The following is a 24,852-nucleotide window of genomic DNA, read 5'->3' as shown; positions in this document are numbered from 1 at the left end:
AGTTCCAAAGACAGACTCAGAGCTGTATTCTCTTCATCTAGAGACACCTTAGGAATACTGGGCCACAGAATGTTTGATTTGGGCTCAGTTGCTTGCAATTAAAACCACCTCTCTTTTTCTTTGTCTTTTTCCTCATGTTAAAAATTTATTTTTGGGCTGGAGAGATGGCTCACCCATTAAGGGCACTGACTGCTCTTCCAGAGGTCCTGAGTTCAATTCCCAGCAACCACATGGTGGCTCACAAGCATCTATAATGGGATCCAATGCCCTCTTCTGATGTGTCTGAAGATAGAACATTCTACTCCCATCTTTATATATCTTATATATCTTAAAATTTATTTATTTTTGCGTATAGGAGGTAGGACTGTGTACATAACCATGCTGACTAGATGAGGGTCAGATCCCCTGGAACTGGAGCTAAAGGCAGTTGTGAGCCATCTAACGTATGTTCTGGAAGCTGAACTCAGGTGATCTGGAAAAATATGAAGCACTTTTAACTGCCGGGACACGTCTCCAGCTCCAGGACTTCTTTTTATTGTCACATTACAAAGTGATATTGTGTCCAGGTCCATCATGACTTCAGATGCTATGTAGCAGTAAGAAAGAGATTTAGTTAGCAGTTATGTTGCTTATCAAGTACACCCAACTTTTGAAGTATGAATGCATCCAACCGATACATGGTTGGCCACTTCTCATTCATGTGAACTGAACACATTCCTGTACCCCACCAGGCAGTTCAACCCCGTTCTTTCCTTTCTCCTTCATTACACTGTTTTCTTTAGAAGGAATTCTGGCTTGTTTTTGATTTTACTTGTTGATCCTGTCTTGAGGTTCTGGGACTTGAACCTAGGGCCTCATCCATGCCAGGCAAATGTTCCACCACTGAGCTATCTTCCCAGCCCGTTTCTGGGGGTTGATCTGATTGAGTTACTTGTATCCTAGAAGCTGAGGTATGCTGAAGGAAACAGTGTCCACGTTTCTATTTCCTCCGACAGGTAATTCTCCTGACAGCTGCAAAGTGGATGGGTGCATCCTGACCACCCTGGAAGAGGAAGACATGATCAGGCAGAAGTGGAGTCTTCCCGCCCATAAGTGGAAGCCATTGCTTCCAGTCACCAAGGTTTGTAGGGTGCAGTTTGACGATTGACCCTCAGTCTATGGAGGAACCTAGGAGCTTGCATATGCTATGCATCTCCCTGCCACTGAGCTCCACCCCTACACAACTCCCTCCCTACACATTATCTCCCTACTCCTGAGCTCCACCCCTACACACCTCCCTCCCTACACATCAACTCCTGAGCTTCACCCCTACACATCTCCCTACCACAGAGAGCTCCACCCCTACACACCTCCCTCCCTACACATCATCTCCCTACTCCTGAGCTCCACCCCTACACACCTCCCTCCCTACACATCATCTCCCTACTCCTGAGCTCCACCCCTACACACCTCCCTCCCTACACATTATCTCCTTACTCCTGAGCTCCACCCCTACACATCTCCCTACCACAGAGAGCTCCACCCTTGCATCCCATCTCCTTATCAGCTGCTCTCCTAGTCCTCTTTTTCACTTTTAGGGACAGGGTCTTGATGAGTTTCACAGGCCGGCCTTGAATTTGTAATCCTCCTGCTTCTGCCTCCCAAGAAGCTGGGATTATAACTCCTCAGAGTCACTTTTCCATGAACCTTTGTTCAGTTTAACAGTAAAATTAATATACTGTAAAAAGCCACAGCTCTGTTTTCCACAGAAGAAGGTGGACTCTGTGACTTTTGCATGCCTTACAATCAAGTTTTGGTAAAACAAAACAAAAACCCATCATGCTAAGACTGCTAAGAATACACAGACAGACACATGTTTTTATAGTATATTTTATTTAACTTATTAGAAGGGTGCCTGGAACACTTACAGATATCATGCTGGGCTCATGGATATAGGATGGATACCCTCATATGTGTTAGAGTGTCTTGGACCAGCAAAGTGGTCATGGCGGTGGGGCGAGGTTCCATGTAACCGTGAAGATAGCAGTTTACCTCCTCTTCCACTTGATTAATTCATCTGCTTGCCAAGAAATACACTTGAACATGCATGCCATCGTCACATAGATGCCCTTCCCAGCAGCTGATTTCTATTAGGTCAGATTATTACTGAGAAGCATTTCTTAAAGCCCCCTAAGACCAAGCCTGAGTGACTGCACTTGAGGAGTCCTATGAGACCCTTCTACAAGGACCTTCCATCTGCCTTTTTTCCCCCCAGCTAATTCCCAACCAAAATCACTTGTTGGACAGCCTGACCCTGGAGCTTCAGGATGTCATCACCCATGCCAGGATTACCATTGCCCCTGATGGCGGTGTGAGCCGCCTTCGGCTCAAGGGCTTCCCCAGTTCCATCTGTTTGCTGCGGCCCCTGCGGGAGAAACCCATGCTGAGGTTCTCTCTCAAAGCGGGCTTCAGGGCGAATCTCTAAAGAGCTCATCCATTGTAGTACACACCCACTGCCTTTAGTATTCCGAACACCTGGTGGTTCCAATAAAATGATCACCCCACAAACTGGTCTTGTCTCCTGTTGCCACCTGGTTGGTGTCTTAAAAATTGGCCATAGCTATGAATGGTGGGTTAGCCTCCCAAAGAAGCATTTCTTGGGAAAACACTACAAAATGTTGATAGGATCAGTTTCCTGCACCATTTGTCTGTAGATTCAACAGATAATAAATACGTAACTTACAGATCTGAGATCTTGTTTAGGCCCATTAACCTTTTGGGAGAGTATTTCTGAAATTATCAATTCAGGACACATTTGGCTTGTCTTTATCCTGAAGAGGGATGATTACCAAAGGTCTCCTCCCCCAAATGTCACGTTTGGAGAGCTGGGTACTAGTGGCCATAGCAGACAGTCCCTTACATACTCTATGTGGTACCGAGCCTGGAGTCTTATCTCCATGTGGGGTGAAGGTAAGAAATAGAGGTTCATCAGGTGATAGACTTCCAGCAACCCCCAGTGTTAGTTGTCAGATGGCTCTGATCCTCTTCTCTATAGTGGAAGGCAGTAGCAGCTTGCTGGGAGGTCAGGATGGGTACGCTTGGCCCAGTACCTTCTTATCCCTTTCTCCTCTTCAGTGAGCTCTATCACCTCTCCCCTTTGATGCTTGCTGATTTGTCTGTCTCTGTCTCTCTCTCCCTGTCTCTTTGTCTCTGTCTCTCTCTCCTTCTCTCTCTCTCTCTGCTCTCTGTCTCTCTGTCTCTCTGTCTCTCTGTCTGTCTCCCCCTCTCTTCCTCTCTCCCTCTCTCCTTTCTCTCACTCCCTCCAGCATCTTAATATGTACTCCTGGCTGACCTGGAACTCTCTACAGACCATTCTGGCCGCGAACTCTCAGAGATCTTCCTGCCTCTGCCTCCCAAATACTAGAATTAATGGCAAGCGCCACCGCACAGGGCTTTCCCTTTTCTCTTTCTGACCCCTCACCTGTCTGAGCTCTTCCTGCATCCTCCCAGCCCTCCCAGATCTATGTCCTCACTTGCGGGGTGGGGGTGGGGCTGGGTTCTCCGGGTCAGGCCACTCACCTATCTGCTCCCAACCTGTTCTTCTGTTTTCACCTGTCTGCATCCTGAACCCTCTGCATCCTTCATTCCCTTGGTCAGTCACCCCTGTCCTGCCTTGCTCTCTGTTGCTCCTGTCCTGCCTGCCCAGTCACAATCGCCCCCGGACGTCAGGTCAGCGTGTGCTGCTTCAGGCTCAGGACCCATTAGGCAGGCAGCCCAGTCCCGCCTGTGGCCCGCAGCCCAAGGGAGCCCGTGGGTGTGCTGGGCGCCTTCTTGCACAGTTCTGCGTGTCCCGAGGCTAGCGAGCAGTGGCCATGGGCACACGCGGACCCTATGCGCTGGTGGACACCACGCCGGCCAAGACCATCTTGGTGTACCGCAACGGGGACCAGTTCTATGTGGGGCGTAAGTTCGTGTTCTCCCGGCGCCGCGTAGCTAACTTTGAGGCTCTGCTGGAGCAGCTGACGGAGCAGGTAGAGGTGCCCTTTGGTGTGCGGCGACTCTACACGCCCACTTATGGCCACCGGGTGCTCGAACTGGACTCGCTGCAGACCGGTGGCAAGTACGTGGCTGCCGGCCGGGAGCGCTTCAAGAAGCTGGAGTAAGTGCAGCCTCTGAGATCTCTTCTTACCCAGGTCAATACAATTGCGTCCCCTACCTAGCCCTCTGCACACAGCACACCTCACCCAGGGCCTTACCCTGCTCTCAGGAGCAGCACACCCCACTTGGGGCCTCATCCAGGGCATCTGGCAGCAGGAGCCACTGTCTCTAAGCCACACACAGAACGTGGGGTTCAGAGAATCCAAGAGGGCAGCAAGGGGGTACAGATTATTGCATTATCCAGGCACTTTTACTGCTACGAAATAGATGCAAGGTATTTGCGGGTGAGTCCAACACAGAGAAGCATTTAGGCTTCATTTTCTTCACCTCTAAGTTAATGGTATGTGAATTGGGCTCCTGTCTGCTGAATAAAACTAGGAAGCACTTCTCCACTGGCACAGGTAAGGTGCCTTAGGTTCTGTAACTGCTGAGCCACTGAGCAGTTAAAATTAATATTCACAGATAATAAGATTCTAATTGTGTCACTGGCACACAGATGTAAGTGACGCTAGCAGTCCTGGGGTTCCTCCCACCCCCATGGATGAAAGGTCTCACAGAGCAGCTTGCTAAGAGATTTAGTTATGATTTTGCTGTTTAAGTCAAATCTTCTGGGGTTTTCACAGCGTTCTTCCCTCCAGTCTTGTCATTTATGTCAAGGCCCTGGGGGTTGGGAGAGGGTGCGACAGGCCAAGGCAAGAGATGGATGGGAGGGATGCAGTTAACTAGGTTGGGTGAGAGAGCAAAGACTTCCTCTGAGCGGGACTGAATCCAGACATTCCCTCCTGAGGAACTTTGGGTAAACAAGGTTCCATGCTCAGAGTTCATGTTCTCGTAAGTAAAGAAGGCTGGAGGAAGTCTACTGCACAGCACCACAGAGCGGCGAAGTAAATGTCCTCCTTCAAAGTGCCTGCACCCAGGAACTCTACATCTTCCTCTCCCTCTGGAAACCCCAAGGAAGTTACTCAGTGACCACCCAGCCCCAGCAGGCTTCATGAATCACTGGCTTGCTGGATCTTGAGGGACTATGCTCTCTCTGGTCTGTTTCTGTGTTCTTGGGAGTGTAACACTGATGAACACATAGCACTTCATGTTTTGGTGCCTTAATTTTCTGAATTTTTGCATCACTGGAAAATGTAATGGTAATTGGTTTTCCTTTTGGTGGGGGGGAGGTTACTGTTTATGAGAAAGTATGAAAACCAGGATTGTCTTAGGGTTTCCATTGCTGTGAACAGACACCATGACCAAAGCAACTCCTATAAAGGACAACAGTTAATTGGGGCTGGATTACAGGTTAAGAGGTTCAGTCCATTATCATGGCAGGAAGCATGGCAGTGACCAGGCAGGCTACTTTGTATTACCATTTAAAAATGTTTTATTCTGTGGGAACATAGAAGCCACTTTGAAAGTCCCAAGGGTCAAAAGTTCTGGGAAAATGAGGAACACCTTTGAAACCCTGGGAATGGGTGTAGGGTTCTCATTTCAGAGTCTGGCTTCTGCTCCATGCTGGCCTGAAGTGGGGTTTCATACAGTAACCCTAACTAAGACAGATTGGTAACAGGATCATGGGGTACTGCTGTGACAGACACACCATGCGTTTTTGGAAGGACTGTGGGAGGATTTTGGAACTTGGGGCAGGAAAAGGCATTGCGTGCACAAAACTTGATGAACTCTTGTGTGGGGGCCTGGAGGAGAGTGTGGAGAGCAGTGCAGATGACAGAGGCCTGCCCCGTGAAGTTCCACAGGGAAGTTTGAGAGTCACTTAAAGACTCTATCAGGGCCGCTTGCTGTTTTGAATTGAGAATCGGTGGTTTTGGATAGATCAGAAGCACTGAAGTAAAATCTTTGCTTTATTCGGATGGTTGATGATGCTCAGACCTCAGCAGGTTTGGAAATGCTACAACCATCAAGTGATTGCCGAGGACAGCAGCAGCTGTGGTGGACTGGAGTCTGCCTGAGCCTAAGAGACGGGCTGTGGGAGCTATAGAGGACAGGGCTTGAGGACTGAGTGTGAGGACTGAGTGAATCCCAGACATTGGTGAGTTACATGGTTGAAGCTCGGTTTTGCTTTGATCTGATTGTGACCATGCCCTGGTTCTTCCCTCTTGAAGTAAGAAAGTACTGAACTTAATTTTGATTTTTATAGGAGCCCAGTTTGAGAGACTTCGAATTTTTAAAATATATATATATTTTTTAAAAGACATTGAATATTTTAAGGACACAGAACTTTTAATGTGAAGTTGTAAAGATTGTGGGACTTGTGAAGTTCTTTATGTTTTATATTGTGAAATTAATATTAACTTAGGGATAAATGAGAAAGAGGTTTTAGTTAAAAAGTGATGTGTTTTTGTGTCAAGTTGACAAAGGGTCTATTGTGCTGGTCAGTTTTATGTCAACTTGACACAAACTAGAGTTATCAGAGAGGAGGGATTCTCAACTGAGAAAATGCCTTCTTTGTAAAATCAGGCTGCAGGCAAACTTGTAGGCCATTTTCAGACTGACTGAGGGCAGTGGGATCAGTCTATTGTGGGTGATGTCATTTCTGGACCGTTGACCCTGGTTTCTATAAGAAAGCAGGCTGAGCAAGCCAGTAAGCAGCACCCCTCTGTGGCCTCTGCACCAACACCTGCCTCCAGGTCCCTGTCCTGCTTAAGTTCCTGCCCTCACTGCTTTGGATGATGAACCATTATATGGAACTCTGAGTGAAAGAAGCCATTTCTTCCTCAATTTAATTTTTTGTCATGGCGTTTCATCACAGCAAAGGTAACCCTAACTAAGACAGGTATGAACACCAATGAGCCAGGATCCTGTTCCTTTAGTGATCTGTTTGAAGTGGTTACCTTAAACAGTCACTTCTTAGGTTTCTAGCTTCAGGGCTGCACTCAAGGGAGGGTGGTATGGGAGGACGTCCACTCTGTAGCACAGTTTTGTCACCTGCTCTGAGTTTGCTCTTTGATGAGTAGAGATGACTACTGTGCTCGTGTGCTGGCAGTCCCAGTCCTTAGGAGCCAGTGGCATCAATGTGACAAGATCTAGCACAGCCTGAACTTCAGAGTCAAACTATCTCAGAAAACCTAAAACCAAACCCACCAACCAGCTAACCACCCACCTGACCCGACTAAACTTTCCTCCCCTCAACAGAAAATCAGAAGGCTGATGAATCAGGTAATTGCTTTTCCTTGAAATATTAAAAAGGGATTTATTTACTCTTAAAAAAAAAGTATATGCATGTTTTGCCTGCATTTTTATCTGCATACCCTGTGCGTGCCAGGGGCCTGCAAAGACCAGAATAGTGCTCTTGGATCTCGTGGAACTGGAGTTTTAAAGATGGTTGTGAGCCACCATGTAGGTGCTTAGAACTGAACCTGGCTCCTCTGGAAGGACAGTCAGTGTTCTTAACCACCAAGCCATCTCTCCCTCCTTAGATTATGATTTCCAAGTTCCTTTAATGAATACATTCATATGAGGGAAGAGTCATAGCACTGGAGAGTTCCACAGGGCGAGGCCAGTTAACGCAGCGGGGGGTGTCTCCCATCCAATTGCCATCACAAGTTGATGTGGCTTCATTTCTGACTTGTGGGGTTGCTGCTTCATTGCTGACATTGGCTCTGCTGGGTGGAGGGCACATGGTTCAGCATGAACACTGTCTTTCTAACTATGATCTATTTTTTTTTCTTGCAGCTATATTCATATAGTTCCCAGAAAACCTACAAAGATGAGAAAGTTGAAGGAAGTAAGTGTTTGGGACTAACTAAAGATGAGCTGAATTAGGCCACCTTTGGAACAGGTTCTTGTCAACTCTTTAAGCTTTTCCTGAACTGCCATCTGGCTTTACTGGGTTTCCCACTCCCTGTTTCTTCTTTCGTTATGTCTGCTCTAATTTGTGTTCCCCCTTGTTGTATAAGGAGGCGTCTCTTTTAGGGAACCTCTTTTATATCCCTTCTCTTTCCCTGCAGAATATACACTCCTTTACCCAGGGATCTACCTCTGTGCTGACTTGGTGATTGTCATTGGCTTCTCTGAGGTAGTGACAGAGGTCTGATTTAAAGACTGACCAGTGGGAGTTTCCAGGTTTGGCGTCAGGCTGATGTGGAAGGTGCTGTAGACCATTGCTGGGCACATAGCCACTTCCTCTGGTGTGGCAGCTTGCTTGCTTCCTTTCTAAACTCTCTCTACTTCTGTCTGAAGACCTGACTCCCTTCCCTCAGGCTAGCACAGAGGCTGCTATGATCTGCACTGTTGCTAACCTTTGCTTGGACTACAAAGGGAAAGGGCTGGGTAACCATAGTGAATACCCCTCTGCTTGAACCTAGGTTGAATCCCTCTAACTCCTCTCTAGCCTTGCTGTTCCCCTGGAGGTTATCAGTTTCTTCCTTTTCCCACTCCCACTTGTCCTTTTCACAATGGTCTTCCCTAGAGCCTGGCAGGGAGGGGATTATCACCAACCCAGGAATGGCTGGGTCTCACTTGCTACCCCTTCCACTCTATTTAAAGGGCATAATTGAAGAGGTTCAGAAGGGTGAACTCCCACCAAGAACATTGTTGGCGATGTGGGGTGTGTGTGTGTGTGTGTGTGTGTGTGTGTGTGTGTGTGTGTGTCCATCAGCATGTGTAAAGGTTATCTAACAACCTCCAGTGTTCTCACCTTCTACCCTGTTTGAGGTAAGGTCTCTTAGCTTCTGTGTGAGCCTGACTGGCTGGCTTTAGGGATTCTAGGGATTGTCTCACCTCTGCTTCCCATACACCTGCAGGGGTTTTGGGGTTACAGATGTGCATGCCACTGCATCCAGTTTTTCTGTGGGCACCAGGGGTTTGAACTCAGATCCTCACGCTTGCATGATAAGTGCTTTACTGACTGATTCATCTCCCCAGTCCCGTGCCTTGTCATTTTTAATGTAAAAGAATTGCAACATGTCCTAAAAGATGAACACTAAAGTTCACGGAGGCTGACCCCACACGAACCTCAGCCACAGTTGCCTGTATGCACTCCAGGAGTCCACAGTGCCACGCAAAGTCAGGGACAGGGCTGCAAAAACCATTGACTTCCAAGAGCTGCCTTTCCCCCCAGGAGAGGGCATGCTACAAGTGAGTTTTGACCTGTCTCAGTTTGCAGACCTCACTGCTTCAGGGTGGCTGACCTTGTAAGACTATAGAGTCTTCTGGGAAAGGAAGAAGCAGTTTGATTGCACAGAATTGGAGATTTAATATACAAAGTGATCTTGGAGTGACCCAGGGTGACCAGCATACTTTAAGATTTGTTTACTTATCTTATGTATGTGAATGCTTTGCTTGCATGTATGTGTGTGCACCATAGGGTGCCTGCTGCCTGTAGATGACCTTCCTTCTTTACAAATGAAACAAGAGGACCAAATGATATAGCTCAGTTGGTAGAAAACGTGCTTAGAGTGACTCAAACCTGGAATTAGAGCTACCAAGTATGTTTGAGTCCAGCCTGGGCTAAATGAAACCCTGCCTAAAAAAGAAAACATATTTACAAATAAAAACAAAAACCCGTGTAGACCATGGCATGCTCCATGAGGCCTCATGGTTTCTGGCACCCATGTGTCTTTGACATTAATTGCTCAGACAGTAGCTTAACATGTGATGTTTAATGACAGAGTTTTCTTCATGGGCACCCCACGCCCTCTTCAGATGCATACTGAGGCATAGAAGAGTTTATTTCTCATTATCAGGTTTCTTTCTTGGTGTGGCTATTTGAGGATGTCTTTCCTTGGTGCTAAAATCTTTTCAGTTTAGGCTTTGCATGGTAAGAGAGGTTTCAATGTGGGTAGTCAGATTGTGGGAACAGATATAGAGAAGAGAGCTTGTAGCACAGCGACAGCAAGCAGCTGTCAGGTGAGCCAGGGTTTGTTTTCCCTCTGTATTATTCACTGTGAAGGCCATGTCCTTATGAGGGGATTTTTCTTTTTTACTGTGACTGCATCATACGAAGACCAGACAAAGGAATGTTTAGCAGCTGAGCCCCATGTTACACTGGTGAGAGACAGAGCTACTCCGGGCATCCCCAAGCATTCTGCTGTTTTGAGCCTGGTGCCACATGGCTATGAACTGTGAGGGCATGCCTTGGGATGGCTTTTGGTGGCCAGAACCCTCGATGCTGTGTGTTCCTGGGAAGATTTCATAATCTGGTTGTCACCTGGCTATTTTGTGGGGTTCTTTTAGAAATTAGCTATGCTGTTTTGTAGAACTATTTGATAAGGCTGCAGTTTCCACATGGGAGGAATAGTCCGTGGTCACCCTGAGGTCTCCATCTCCGGATAGGCTCAGTTTTCCCACCTTGGGCAGTAGGTAGGTCTATAGCCCATTGGGTAGGCCAGCCTCAGGCAAGGCGAGTGATGTGGGGGATTCATGGGATCTGGCAAGTGTGAGTGAGACTGCAATCTCTTTCAGACAGCGGCCACATCTGTTACGCTCCTCCTAGGACGCGATGGCATGGAGTACTGGAAGCAAGAATCCAGAATGTGTTCTTCATACCTGCAGTTATTTAATTAGGCAGGCACTATCAGGGCTAATGAGTCATCAACACATCAGGAAGCAATTAGCCCATTATTTCCATTGTTGTATGCAATCCAGCAGAAAGCCATTGCTAGGGTGTCTACACCCAGTAGAATTTCTCAGAGCATAGGTTTTGTTGTTTTATTTTTCAGACGAGGTCTGAAATTCATGCCCATTGTCGATATTCATGGTATTGACTTTTCCCAGTGTAGCATGTGGATGTGCAGCATTTTGTATGCAACACACAACAGAGCAAAGGGGATGCTAGCTTGAAGGTATGCAGCATTTTATATGCAACACATAACAAAGCAACGGTGGATGCATGCAAGCTTTCTGCAGACTTCACTGGCCTCCCCTTACTCTGGATCAGTTCCCCAATAGTAGAGCTGTCCACTTGTCCTGGTCTCTTTCCCTCATCCACTGTCCATCCTTGATGAGGAGTTACCATAGCCCCTCAGAGGCTGCTCACTGGTCAGCACTAGGGTCATTCTGCTGAAGGCCTTTCTACCTGAAGAAGGATCATACTTGAAAGGATGGTGTAAGCCATGAAACAAGAAAAGCACAAGTGATATGAAGCCCAAGCTATTGCAAGCTGTCTTCTAAATACTTAGCTTTATGCACAGAGGCCAGTCCAGCTCTCATACCTTACCACAAAAGCCTCTTAATGCACTCACTGGCTGCTAATATAGAGACTCATGACTGGTCAAAGCACAGACAATAAGTGTCTGTGGAGAGCTCAGAGCCCTTAACGGGAATCACTTATCACACTCACAGCTCCTAAGAGTTGTAAGAGCCAAGAGACCAGAGAACCCTGCCACAAAGCAGTGTCTTCTGGACATAATAAGACCAGTACACTCATGAGCTCTCAGCATCTGTGGTCAGAAGCACAAGATTCGTACAAGATCAAGCCAGTCAGCACCTCAATCTAGAGAAGGGAGGGGTTCTCCCCTAGCTAAGGAGATATTGACTGTTGTTGCCCAGTACTAATTGAACTCAGTAGATTATTTAAAGGTATGGAGGTTAGGAAAGGAGTGTTGGGGTGCTGGGAGAAGTTGGTAGGAGCAGACAGGAGGTAGCTATGATTTAAATATATTAAGTAAATAACAAAATATATCACACATACACACACTTATGAAATAACCCAATTATAATAAAAAAATTCTAAAAAAACAAACCCCAAACCAAACAATGGAGGAGAGAGACAGGGCAGAATCCCCAAAGCCAGCTGGGGTGCAGAGAACGGGGTGGGTAGTGACAGAGTCCCTGTCTCTGCGTGCTGTGAAGAAGCGGTTGGATCTGGATCAGTAAAATGCTTCCACACTTAGGCCATCCCTAGCACCTATGTCAAACAAACAAACAAACAAACAAACAAACAAACTGGGGCTCATGGGTCTGATGGCACATACCTCAGATCCGTGCCCCTGGAGACAGAGGCAGGTAGATATCCGAGAGTTCCAAGTCAGCTAGGGCTACAGAGTGAGATCCTGTCTCAAGAAACAAAGAGCATGCCCCTGGCAATGGGCAAAGAGATGTTCTATCAGTCAGAGGCAGAGCAGATGATGGTCCTTTGTTGGGCTTGATGACTGGCTTGGCAGCCAATGGTGTTTTAGGCCCAGGACTCGTAAAAACAAATCAAATCAAATGAAATCATATCAAATCCAGACAGCAGAGCACAGGAGGAGGAAGACAGAGACCATGCAATCCACAAACCTGCCCTCCAGTGCATGGCACAGGCGGGCCATAGACACCTGCTTGCTGACACATTCTGCAGGATAGATGGAGGATGTCACCCAGGAGCCTGCCAGCTATGTGGCCAGCCTATGGCAGGAGCCACTACAGTGTGTGAGTTTGCAGAAGACAGATGGGAGAGAGAAGTGGAGCAGCTTGAGCGTTATGAAGAGATGGAACTGGAGACTCCAGGGTAGAGAGGAGCAGCCTGTTGTGAGTAGCCAGACCTGGGGGCACGGTGAGGTCACAGCCAGAGCTGCCACTGAGGGCCTTGTCTGGGTCTGTGACTACACAGTGGCAAGAGTTGGTGTCGGTCTGTGGCTCATATGACTACTAGACAACATGGGGATGTCCCTGGTATGGGCAGCCTCTGGGGACCGCCTGGATGCCAGAGGCTGTGCATAACTGGTCCCGCCTCTCACTGGATGCAGAGCTCTGGCCCCATTTCTTATTCCTGGCAGCACTCAAAAGAGTGTGCCCTCTACCTCGCCCAGACAGCACAGTAGAGCTGGCCTTGATGGTAGGGGTGTGGGCGAGTCACTTGTCTGCCATAGGATGGCATGGGTACAGAGATGATGCCCCCCACCCCCTATTACCCCTGAAAATTGGGAAAGCTTCTCACAAGGTTGTGAGCTCAGGAGAATTAGCCCTACCTTCTGCCAGCTACAGCATTTGAGAGAACAAGCCCTACATCTTGTCTGAACAGCCCTGAGGAGTGCTGGAGAGCTGGCCTTGCCATGCAGCTGCTGTTGAGGTGGTGTGGGTGCAGGGGTGATGCCTCCTCCCACTTGCCCTTCACCACCTGAGGCAGTTGGGAGAGCTGGTCCTGGGGTCATGAGAGCAGTGAGCTGGCCCTGGCCTTAGAGTGCTGAAGCACTTGGGAGAGTGGGGCCCATACCTTGACTGGGTAGCACAGTGCAGCTGACTCGGGAGGCATGGATATGGGTGAGTTGGCCTGACGGCATGAGAGCAGGAGAGCTAACTCACCTTGCCTCTACTGATGGTGGCATTGGTGGCCTAGTAAGAGTCATGCTGGAGAGCTCAACCTGGTGGTACCCAAATTGGAGAGGCAGTGGACTGATCAGCTCAACCACTACCCAGGCTGAGATGGGCCACCTCAAAACCTATATCATCTATAAAGAGTTGGGATATGTGAAAGGGTCACTCCTGCTGATCCAAAGGTGCAGGGTGAGAGCAACCACAGGATGACTGGGAGGAGTCTAGATGAGGATCCAGTATTGATGATGTCATAAAAGCCAGAGACCTTGAACCAGGCCAATGACTCATTGTGATGAACATTTGAAGTGCAGATGTGTGGACTGAGGGAAACTCTGTGATATGCTCCAGCTTCCACAACGGGATGTCTTCTATTCTCTGTGTGTTTTTTATTTTTTCTGAGGAGGGGGCCTACAAGGTTGGAGGGCATATATGAGGGGATGGGGAGAAGAGCAGGACTAGGATGCATGATGTGAAACTCACAAAGAATTAATACAAAGTTTAAAAACAACAAAACAACAAAAACTGGGTCTTGGTGGTTCACAGTTGTGAACTAATTAGTGCTGCCCACATGGGCATAGAGCACTTCCTGTTGGAGCCCGGGCAACCGGCTATGTGCCACACTTCCTCTCCTAGCAGTCGGAAACTGCCAATAGCTCCCCAGCTTGGAGTGGGGCCTCTTAAGTCCCTCCCTTCTCTATGCTGGCCTGGTCTTGTGCAGGATATGCTGGCAACCACAGCCACTGTGATTTATAAATGGAATGTCTTTGCCTGGAAGATGTTATTTTGCAGCAATGTTCTTTGACCTTTGACTTTTATACTCTTTACAGAGACAGCAGGATCTCTGAGTGTGGCCATCTGTGACCCATTAGTTGATGACTCCAGTTCCCAGCAAGAGACCCTACTTTAAAAATCTAACCATAGAAGGTGGTCCTGGGGAATGACCCCTGAGATTGATTGACCACCTGCATCCACATATATGCACATATACACCTGCATGTTTGAGCAGAACACACGCACACACACACACACACACACACACACACACACACACACGTACACACACACACACGGTTGGGGCAGAAGAGATGAGTTAGGAAGAGCTAGATGTGGACAGAGTGTCTGGGAATGGTTGAGGGACCAGGGCCCCAGATAAAACTCTGAGAGCTGACAGAGGTGCTGGTGGTTTAGTTGAGAGGAGCCAGGCATGGGAAGAGGTCAAGGGCTCCTACCTTCAATGTTGCACAAATGGACCTTGCTGTTTTCATCTTCTATGATGAGGTCTAGATTGGACATGTGTGTGGGTGGTCAGTAGTTCTCCTAGGGCCAAAATAAGACTGAGATGTCTAGTGGACTCCTATCTCCTCCCCTGTGTATGTCGGGTCTCTCATATTAACCTGAAGTACTTATTACACTATGATAGGCACTACACAATGCCTTTTTATAAAACACTCATTTAATTGTAAGAATTCTGTAAGGTCTGTCATCTCCACTGTAAGAATTAGTCAACTGCTATTCGGAGAGGTTACTCAGCTCTGCCTGCTAGAGCTGGGTTCTGACCTGGGTCATCCAACTCTCAGCCTGTGACTTCCTACCTGTGAGTCTGTGAGATTTGTCCCCCGACCCCCGTCATGTCTGTGTTCTGGTCACTGGTAGCCAATGAGTACAGTAGATGTCAAGGCCTGTGTCCCTCTTCCAGGCCTGGCATGCCATTCTCCGTCCCTTCTGCTAAATGTGGCTCCCAGTGTCCAGGGTCAGTACATTCTTGCCTCTGCATTGTGTGATGGGCTGCCCCTTATCTCCCAGTCTGTCTGTCACTGTCTTTGAAGTAAATTTATTGGTGACTTCTTATTCCTCTTGAGATGTTCAGACAAGCTCCCCAATTGAGCAGACTATGTGCTGTCTAGTGCTGAGGTGGGGACAGTTTGGGAGGGAGAGATATGAGGATGGGCAAGGTCAACGAGTCCCTTGCTGGTGGATTGAAGAAGAGACCAGTGGGGTTGGCAACTCATGATAGCATCGAGTGGCCCACAGGGTCTCTGGCCTAGGGTGCTGGGCCACTCTGCTGTCCAGCATAGGGGTGGCCTTGACTTCCGATACCCTCTCCTTTTGCTTCTCTCTGCACTCCTGGCCAGCGGGTTGGAAGAAGAGAGCTTTTGTTCTCCCGTGCCAGGGCCCCCACAATTGCTTCCTATTTGAACATCCTGAGGTGGTCTTGACAACGTCCTCTATTGCCTCTGCATATCCATTCTTATCAAAGAGCCCTGTAGGCTTGGGGACTGTCCCATCTGGCTACTATACTCCACTCTGTGGTATGAGAATGGAAGCCACCTTCTCCACTTCTTAACCTGTAATTGTCCAGCAGACCTTGGGGACACTTTGGCTACCAGTATGCATTTATTGGGTGCATCACTGGGTTTGTCCTTAGTATGAGCCACATACTCTCCTCCCTTTGTAACCCTTTCCCCTGACACTCTGTGTGTCTCTCTCCAGCCCCCCAGCATTTGGAGTACATGACCGTCAGCCTACATCACCCTGATGTGGCTCCTACTGGCACCTAATGGAATGATGTTAGACCCCTGGTACACACCCACGTCCTGGGGACCCATCCTTGGTGGTCTATAACCTTGGTGGTTTTGGGGTTGTGTTGTCCTTATTGTTGATATTGTCTAGTGTTTGCTCATCTGAACTGAAGTCTGAGCCCTGTGGTTTGTTTTGCAGATCAAGCCGGTGGTACATTGTGATATCAACGTGCCTTCCAGGTGGCAAACACAGAGCAGGACATCCCGATACATAAAGTGAGTTCGGTGTCATGACTACAAAACTGGAGCATGTCTTCGCTCCTTAGAGGCAGTGCTCTCCAGCTGGGCTACCTGTTCTCAGCCCCTTCCTCATATCCTCTTCTGCTTCCTCTCCTTCTCCGTCTCTCTGACCACATAGCACCTTCTCTGTGGTCAGCCCTCAAGTATCCTTCTCTGAGGATGCTGTCCAGTCAGGGTGCTACCATCCACGGCAGCTTCCCCAAGGTGAAAAAACAGACAGTTAGACAAGCTTTGCTTCTCCCCCTTTCTTCAAAGTCTCAAGGACTGTGTCTTGGAAGTCCCTCACCTTCAGTTTCTAGAAGGGATCATTTAGAAACATAGGCTGGGGTTCCCATAGTACCTCTGAAAGGCACAAGCCCCCCAGAGAGCCAGGATCTCAGCACTGGGAGCCTTTCTGGCTCTGAAGTAATGGGCAGAGAAAAGTTAAGTACACGGTTTGTTTAAAACATAAACACCAGGAGCCTGGCAAGATGGTTCAGTGGATAGAGACTCTTGGCCACAGGTCTGACAACCTGAGTTCAACTCCTGAGTACTAAAATGTGCCAGTAAAGAATCAACTTCTGTGATCTCCACATTGGTTCTGTACTCACATATTTATACACACATGTACAAATGCAAAATAAATTAAAAAAAAGGTTTTGGGGCATTGCTTCAGTGAGTGAAGGTGCTTGCTGCCGAACCTGATAACCTCAGTCCTTAGACTCACATGGCGGGAGCAGAGAATAGACTCCTGCATGGTGCTTTCTGATCTACATGCAAATTCTGTGGCATGGGCAAGTGTACACATGTACACACAGGTACATGCTCACACATATGTGTATGCACACACACATGCATATACACTAAATGCAATTTAAATATGCTCAAAAAAGTACCTGGGCTTCTCTAGAATAATAGAAGTCCAGGTGTTTCTAAATTTTGCAGACACATCCTTCTCTGTAGGTCATGTCACACCTTTAGGAGATGTAACTTGCTTGTGAGACCTGGTTGATGAAGATACACATTTCCGTAGCCACAGCTGCGGTCACGCCCAGGATATTAGTGACTCTTGCAGAAGATGTATTTCATTTCCTGATTGGAGTGCTGGGAAGTTCCACTAGATGGACCCAAATAACCACTTAATGCAGCATCCTTCCACCACACAAAAAGCTGATCACATTGGCCTGGAGAACTCGAAACTGTGAAAGCATGTGAAAGTTAGGGATTCTGTGTCAGACATGCAGGATAGGAAGGGCTCTGACCTTTCCTTGCAATGGAATGAACAAGGTTGGCATGGCTTGTGAAGTGCGACTTTTGTTCTGTGGAGGGAAAGCCTGGAGCTCCTTGGTGGGACACAGGGGCACCACCTAGATAGTTGTGACAACATAGAAGTGTAAAGTCTTTTTTGTTGGAGTTGGAGGTTGAGGCTCAAAGTTGGGTAACCTGATTCTGTTCTCTGGGATCGCCGCTCTATAAGGTCATCTATCTCTGCTGCTCTGTGGTGGGCTCTCTCAGTTCACTTTATGTGGAGAAGGTGAAGTCGTTAACTCGGGGATAGTAGGCAGACGCTTAGTCTGGTGGTGAGCAGAAGAAGGCAGGGGTAAAAGGTGACAGTTAAGATCATGCTCCTGATTGTGGATAGAAGTTGACTGTGTCAGCATCATGTCTGCTCTCAGGGTAGCTGTCTGCCTGGCCCATTGCCAGTTGCCCAAGGCTCTTGGTAGTGCTTCAGGCTGAAAGATCCATTTGGAGGCTCTGCCCATCTCAGCAGTTCTTCAATTTTTAGTTATGAGGCCTGCACCAGAAGTTTAACATCAGTGTTTGCGATGAGTTTGTGGTGGTTTGAATATGCTTGGACCAGGGAGTGGCACTATCAGGAGGTGTGGCCTTGTTGGAGGGAGTGTGTCATTGTGGGCGTGGGCTTTAAGACCCTTATCCTAGCTCCCCGGAAGTCAGCCTGCTCCTGTTTGCCTTCAGAAGAAAAGGAGGAACTCTCAGCTCCTCCTATGCCTTGAATGCCTGGGTGCTGTCATGCTCCAGCCTTGATGATAGTGGTCTCAACCTCTAAATCCATAAGCCAGCTTCAATTAAATGTCCTTATAAGAGTTGCCTTGGTCACGGTGTCTGTTCACTGCAGTAAAACTCTAAGACAGAGTGGAAACATAAGAATCCCATGTGAGTTTAGTTACTTGGCCAATGCAGTTGGTGTCCCCTCTAGGAGTGATGGTGGTTTATACAAGTGGGCAACTTTGGTGACTTGGTTTGGCAGGGATTTTGGCAGAAGTGTTTGGGAAACACTTAGAAGTTACACATGTCAGAGTGAGGACAAAGTGATCTTTGCTGTTAGTCCTAGAATAAAATCTGTCTGTTTCTGTGGAGGAGGAGGCCAGAGAACAGCTCTCCTTTGCCTGCACCACATCACAGGGTTTCTGAGGCTGTATTTGTGGTAGAAGAAGTGAGGATAACTGCTGGTCAAGATAAAAGTTCAGGAGTCCCAAACCACCACTAGTCTACAGTATCTGTCATTTGTCCTTTCTGCAGCAAGGACTCATATTGTGTAAATGAGATGTGTAAATGACTCTTGTGATAGGCTTGCAGGCCACCCAGTGGTCACCTGAACAGACTAAACCTCTGGTATTTCCTTGTCCGATTCCTCTCAAGTGTGAGGTTGTTACTTGGGCTGCTGAACCTCTTTGTGCCTCCCTGGGAAGCATAACAAAGGGGTGTCTCTCAAGGGAGAAGAGGGGTCTCATCATGTCTGGGGCTTGAAGTGGGGCCCGTGGTTGGTCCTGTATTTGGAAGCCACTTGGAATTCTCATGAGTTGGGGAAGACGGTGCTGGATTTGATGCACTGATCGGTCAGTTCACTTATGAAAGTGTCTTGAATTCTTTCTACATCCTACTGTGCACATGTGTGCACCTACATGTGGAGGACAAAGGACAGCTTCTGCTGTCATCCAGATGTCATCCTCCATTGTTTTTGAGCTAGTCCTTCACTGGCATAGAACTTGCCAAGTAGGCTGTTCCTGGAGAGCAAGCCCTAGGGATCTGCTTCTCTCCTTCTCCCTGGTGCTAGCCATCATGTCTAGCTCATCCCTTTCACCCTTTCCCTCCCCACACACACACACACACACACACACACACACACACACACACACACACACACACGCACACACAGGGTCTGAGGTTAAAACTGAGGTTCTCATGCTTGCAAAGCAAGTATTTGGTGATGGAATGATCTTCCTAGCCCTTCCGGTTATTTTTTGGTATGTTTTGTATTTGTGCATGTATGCATGCATGTTCATACATGTTCACATATGTTGAGACTGGCACTGGGTATCTTCCTCAATTACATGGAAGCAGCGTCATTCACTGAGCTTTGAGCATGTTGATTCTTGTCCCCATCTCCATTTCCCAAGTGTTGGGGTTATGGGCACTGCTCTACCTTCTCAGCTTTCATGCAGACACTAGGGGCTCAAACTTGGCACTCACACTTGCTCAACCCGTGCTTTGTTCAATGAGGCTCTCTCTCCCCTTTTAATGACTCCAGTTTTCTGAGAAAACAACAGAGCTTCCACAAACTGAGGTTCATTGTGGCTGGCTTATCAGTGGCTATTGTGAATTCCTCAGGATGTACTAGTTTTCCAGTTTTGGAAGTGGGGCATCTGAGACCCAAAGAGAGCAGGGAGTTCAGCCGTCCCCCTGTGCTTCATCTGACTCCTCTACTCTGCTGGGGTATTTGCTATATGTTCCAGGTCAGAGAAGACCAAGAGACCAATGGAGACTTGTTCTAAAGAACTCACTGTCCAGCAGGGAGGGGTGGTGAGAGACGGAGTCATATTGTTCTTGAGTCAGCTCTAGAGAACATTGGCTGTGACTTTAGTATTGAGGACTTTACATTCAACTCAGCTTGCAACTCGAATTGGTTCTTGAGTACAAGTGTTTGGGTTGCTTTAGCACAGTCTAAGTTATTCCTATTTAAGAAAAAAGCCTCCCCCAAACAAGCAAACGAGAAACTTGCAGAAGTTTCTAAGTCTGAGTTGTAAAGTTGAGCTCGTACACTGTTGAAGAAGATCCTAAAAGAAACAAACCTTTTATGTTATACATTAAAAAAAAAAAACCCAACAGGTTCTATGTGGTCCAGGGTGGCCTAGAACTTAGGATCTTCCTGCCTCAGCTTTCCACGTGCTAGGATTACAAGTGTGTACCTCCACACATGGCCTGTGTTACCTTATTTTAAGGCAAATTATGACACTTTGAAACTATTTCTAAGGAATGGTGATTGCTGGGTAAAGCAAATGAAATAGCTTTGGTTGAAGTTGGAAGAGCTTCTCAGTGCCCCTTTCCCCACCCAGCAGTAATAAGCTAAGCTCGTTGGGGTCTTATTGATGCCTGAAACCTGGGAGTGAGGCCAGGCATTTTGCCGACTGTTCAGAGGATTGTACAGCATTTCTACTAAGTGTCTGTCTAGGCTCTATAACAAGGGACATGACTGCATCTCTCACATATAATCTCTCTTTTCATTTTCTATCTGGAAATGATTTTTTTTCTAATTTACCCACCATAGGAGACGTATTTCTGGGAAGTATAATTATGTCACAGTCATTCTGGCACCTTTAGCTATATAAAAAGATGCTTTCCAAGCTGTGCACAGAGCTCGGTTGTTAACCGTGTGGCCTCACATGCATGAAGCCCTAGCAATTCATAAACCAGAAGCAGTGGTGTATGCCTGTAATATCAGTGCTTAGAGGTGGAGACAGGAGCATTGGAAGTGCAATGTCATTCTCAGCTGTACAGTGAACTTGAGAGCAGCCTGGGCTATGTGTCTCAATGCACTGCAGTGCAAACCAAAACAATGCTCTCCTAAAACCATCGTGTCAGTGGATTAGAAGACTGTTCTGTAGGACTCTGTGTATTGTTAAGGGTTAATCAGTATATCAGAATGTTTTTGCAAGTGCAACTTTTATTTTGAGCGCAGTGTACCCCCTCAATTTTAAGGCAGTAATAATGCATTTTTCTTCTTATCATTAACAGTGTGTTCACAAATGGAAGATTATTTATCCCTCCAATAAAAATTATTATACCCAAATTCAGCCTGTCAGATTGGAATAGCGTGCTGGCCACGATTGGAGAAAAAGTCTTTCCTCTAGGAGGAGTTCGAAAGTAAGTTGCTGTCATGTGGGAGTTAGGGGTTGGGACTGGGGAGAACTGGGTGTCCTACCTTTATTTTAAGCTGGTTTCATTAATCAATCTATTCAACAAACGAGCTGTGCAGAAGGCACAGCATTAGAAGGAAGGGCCTCAGACGGCAAAGTGCTCACCATGCGTGCTGGATGACCTGAGTCTGATTCCTGGAGCCTTTGTGAGCTTTCGTAAAGTTTCTATTATGAATGTGGGTATCCTTGCATTTGGAGCATAGATGTTCAGAATTGAGAGTTCATCTTGGTAGATTTTTCTTTTGATGAGTATGAAGTGTCCTTCCTTATCTGTTTTGATAACTTTTGGTTGAAAGTCAATTTTATTCGATATTAGAATGGCTACCCCAGCTTGTTTCTTGGGACCATTTGCTTGAAAAAAAATCTTCCCAGCCTTTTACTCTGAGGTGGTGTCTGTCTTTGTCACTGAGGCACGTTTTCTGTATGCAAAATGCTGGGTCCTGTTTATGTATCCAGTCTGTTAGTCTATGTCTTTTTATTGGGGAATTGAGTCCATTGATGTTAAGAGATATTAAGAAAAAGTGATTGTTGCTTCCTGTTACTTTCATTGTTAAAGGTGGAATTATGTTTGTGTGGCTTTTTTCTTTTGGGTTTGTTGCAAGGTTACTTTCTTGCTTTTTCTAAGGTGTAGTTTCCTTCCTTGTGTTGGAGTTTTCCATCTATTATCCTTTCTAGGGCTAGATTTGTGGAAAGACATTGTATAAATTTGGTTTTGTCCTGGAATATCTTGGTTTCTCCATCTATGTTAATTGAGAGTTTTGCATGGTATGGTAGCCTGGGCTGGCATTTGTGTTCTCTTAGGGTCTGTATGGCATCTGACCAGGATCTTCTGGCTTTTAGAGTCTCTGGTGAGAAGTCTGGTTTAATTCTGATAGGTCTGCCTTTATATGTTCCTTGACATTTTTCCCTTACTGCTTTTATTCTTTCTTTGTTTTATGCATTTGGTATTCTGATAATTATGTGACAGGAAGAATTTCTTTCCTGGTCCAATCTATTTGGAGTTCTGTAGGCTTCTTGTATGCTTGTGGGCATCTCTTTCTTTAGGTTAGGGAAGTTTTCATCTATAATTTTGTTGAAAATATTTACTGGCCCTTTAAGTTGGGAATCTTCTCTCTCTTCTATACCTATTATCCTTAGGTTTGATCTTCTCACCATGTCCTGGGTTTCCTGGATGTTTTAGGTTAGGAACTTTTTGCATTTCTCATTTTCTTTGACTGTTGTGTCTTTGTTTTCTATGAATCTCTGCCCCTGAGATTCTCTCTTCTATTTCTTGTATTCTGTTGGTGATGCTTGCATCTATGACTCCTGATCTCTTTCCTAGGTTTTCTATCTCCAGGGTTGTCTCCCTTTGTGATTTCTTTATTGTTTCTATTTCCATTTTTATATCTTGAGTGGGCTTGTTCAATTCCTTCACCTGTTTGGTTGTGTTTTCCTGTAATTCTTTAAGGGATTTTTTTTTTTGTGTTTCCTCTTTAATGGCTTCTTCCTGTTTACTTGTGTTGCCCTGTATCTCTTTAAGGGAGTTATTTATGTCCTTCTTAAAGTCCTCTATCATCATCATCATGAGATGTGATTTTAAATCCGAATCTTGTTTTTCCAGTGTATTGGGGTATCCAGGACTTGCTGTGGTGGGAGAACTGGATTCTGATGATGCCAGGTAGCCTTGGTTTCTGTTGCTTATGCTCTTGTGCTTGCCTCTCGCCATCTGGTTATCTCTGGTGTTAATTGGTCTTGCTGTCTCTGACTGGAGCCTGTCCCTCCTGTGGGTCTGTGAGCCTGTGATCTCAGGTGTATCAGCACTCCTGGGAGACTAGCTCTCTCCGGGCCAGATTTATGTTCAGAGAGCTGTGCCAAAGGGTTAACTCTGGGGCACAGATAGAGACTAAGAGGATCCTGTCCCCAGTTGCTCCATGCTTCCCAAGCCCTGTGGTCTCCTGACAGGTTCCTTATTGACCAGTTATTGGAGCGAAAATGCTCGTGTCACCTGTGAACTTAAGAGTATAGCACTCCTGGGAGAGCAGTTCTCTCTGGGCGGGATTTGGGTTTAGAGAGCTGTGCCAAAAGGTTAATTCTGGGGCACAGATGGAGACCGGAAGGATCCTGTCCCAAGTTGCTCTATGGTTCCTGAGCCATGTGATCTCCTGGCAGGTCCCTTGTTGGCCAGTTATTGGAGCAAAAAATGCTCATGTCACCTGTGAACTTAGGAGTACAGCACTCCTGGGAGACCAGCTTTCTCCAGGCAGGATTTCTTAGCTTTTCCTATACATCATATTTATTCCCGTATTTTCCTTGAAGAGAGTTCCTGAGTCTTGCACACAGAGGTTTGTCCCCATATTCATTCTGCCACCCACCTCACAATTCTGTTCTCATTACTCTATTTCAAATCTGCATTTCTCCTGTTTGATCCCCCCCCCCATTTATTTACCCTTGGCACTCTTCCCCATCACATTGCCTGCTCACTCCCACACTTCTGGTTCAGGCGGGACATCCTCTTTGGCACTCTGCTATCTGCCCCACAAGACTGAAGATGGCTTTGGGCGAGCCTTCTCTTCGGGTCTCAGCAGTGAACATCACTATCACAAAGCTATGTTTCTCTGGTCTTAGCCTTTGCAATACCACCTCTGCCAGCGGCCCATGGCCTTCCTTCCAAGTTTGCTAGGGTTCCCTGGGCTTGCCACTTCTTAACCAAGCCTTTTCCTTGCTGTGGTATCAGGGTGTACTGCCTCTTCTGGGCCTTGTTAGGTCAACGATGTTTCATTATGTTCTCTTACCTAAATACCTGGAGAAGTGGTCCCTCTGACCTCACTGAAGAGGCCTCGCTCTTTTCTGTCTAACCCCCCTTATACTTGTTCCAGCAAGGTTTGGATGTACTCCTATTGTCGCAAGGCCATGGCAGGATGAGAACCGACTCCTAGGCTTAAGTTTCCCACCAAAGCCTCTGCTGTGTCACAGAACCTGCTTTGTCCCTGTGACTCTCTGCTGTGTCCTCCTCCACCATGCTTTCCTGCTAGAGTTGAGCCAAGACAAGTGACCAGGCCCCAGGGACAGCACCAGCAGCATCTTGCACTTGATAGGAATGAAATGCCCAGTATGAAATTCCCAGGCCTTGAATCATATTTATGAGTCACCCCGGGGAGATGGCTAGTTCTGTGGGTTCTATCTGCTCGTTGGGTCCCATAGCCACCTGCCTTTCACTCTTTTGGACTTGTGCAGATGGAGCAGGCCATTTATTTCTGTCATAGCTTGCCTACAATAGCCAGCCTATTCTCTACTCCTTGAAAGCCTTCAGTCATTTGTATAGGTTAATGATGGAATCCCCTCCTGGAATGCAAACTCTTTATGTGAACTGCCCTTCAGGTACATGTTTGTGTGTCCTGTTGGCATTTTGCCCTTAGTGATAGGTAGACGCCTGGGTTCTGGGGTTTTGTATAGGTCTCTCTGGCTACTTCAGAGTGCTTCAC

At 47.0% G+C, this 24,852-nt stretch overlaps 2 protein-coding genes across 3 annotated transcripts in view; both read left to right on the top strand.

Annotated features, from left to right (window-relative positions):
* Nucleotides 1–2,547, top strand: part of Allc (allantoicase) — a 29,550-nt gene extending 27,003 nt beyond the window's left edge. The window contains exons 10-11 of the mRNA XM_032908625.1: nt 996–1,120; nt 2,255–2,547. Coding sequence (XP_032764516.1) covers nt 996–1,120; nt 2,255–2,464 — 335 coding nt within the window. The 3' untranslated portion in view covers nt 2,465–2,547. The remainder of the gene's footprint in view (nt 1–995; nt 1,121–2,254) is intronic.
* Nucleotides 2,548–3,851: 1,304 nt separating this feature from the next.
* Dcdc2c (doublecortin domain containing 2C) overlaps nt 3,852–24,852 on the top strand; it is a 39,643-nt gene continuing 18,642 nt past the window's right edge. For both annotated transcript variants that reach the window (XM_032908678.1, XM_032908679.1), the window contains exons 1-4: nt 3,852–4,138; nt 7,816–7,867; nt 16,096–16,172; nt 21,210–21,338. In XM_032908678.1, coding sequence (XP_032764569.1) covers nt 3,852–4,138; nt 7,816–7,867; nt 16,096–16,172; nt 21,210–21,338 — 545 coding nt within the window. The remainder of the gene's footprint in view (nt 4,139–7,815; nt 7,868–16,095; nt 16,173–21,209; nt 21,339–24,852) is intronic.

Source organism: Rattus rattus, chromosome 7, assembly GCF_011064425.1.
Source record: "Rattus rattus isolate New Zealand chromosome 7, Rrattus_CSIRO_v1, whole genome shotgun sequence".
NCBI classification, from domain to species: domain Eukaryota; kingdom Metazoa; phylum Chordata; class Mammalia; order Rodentia; family Muridae; genus Rattus; species Rattus rattus.
The sequence above is the reverse complement of the archived record's forward strand: the minus strand, read 5'-3'. Positions and strand labels throughout refer to the sequence as shown.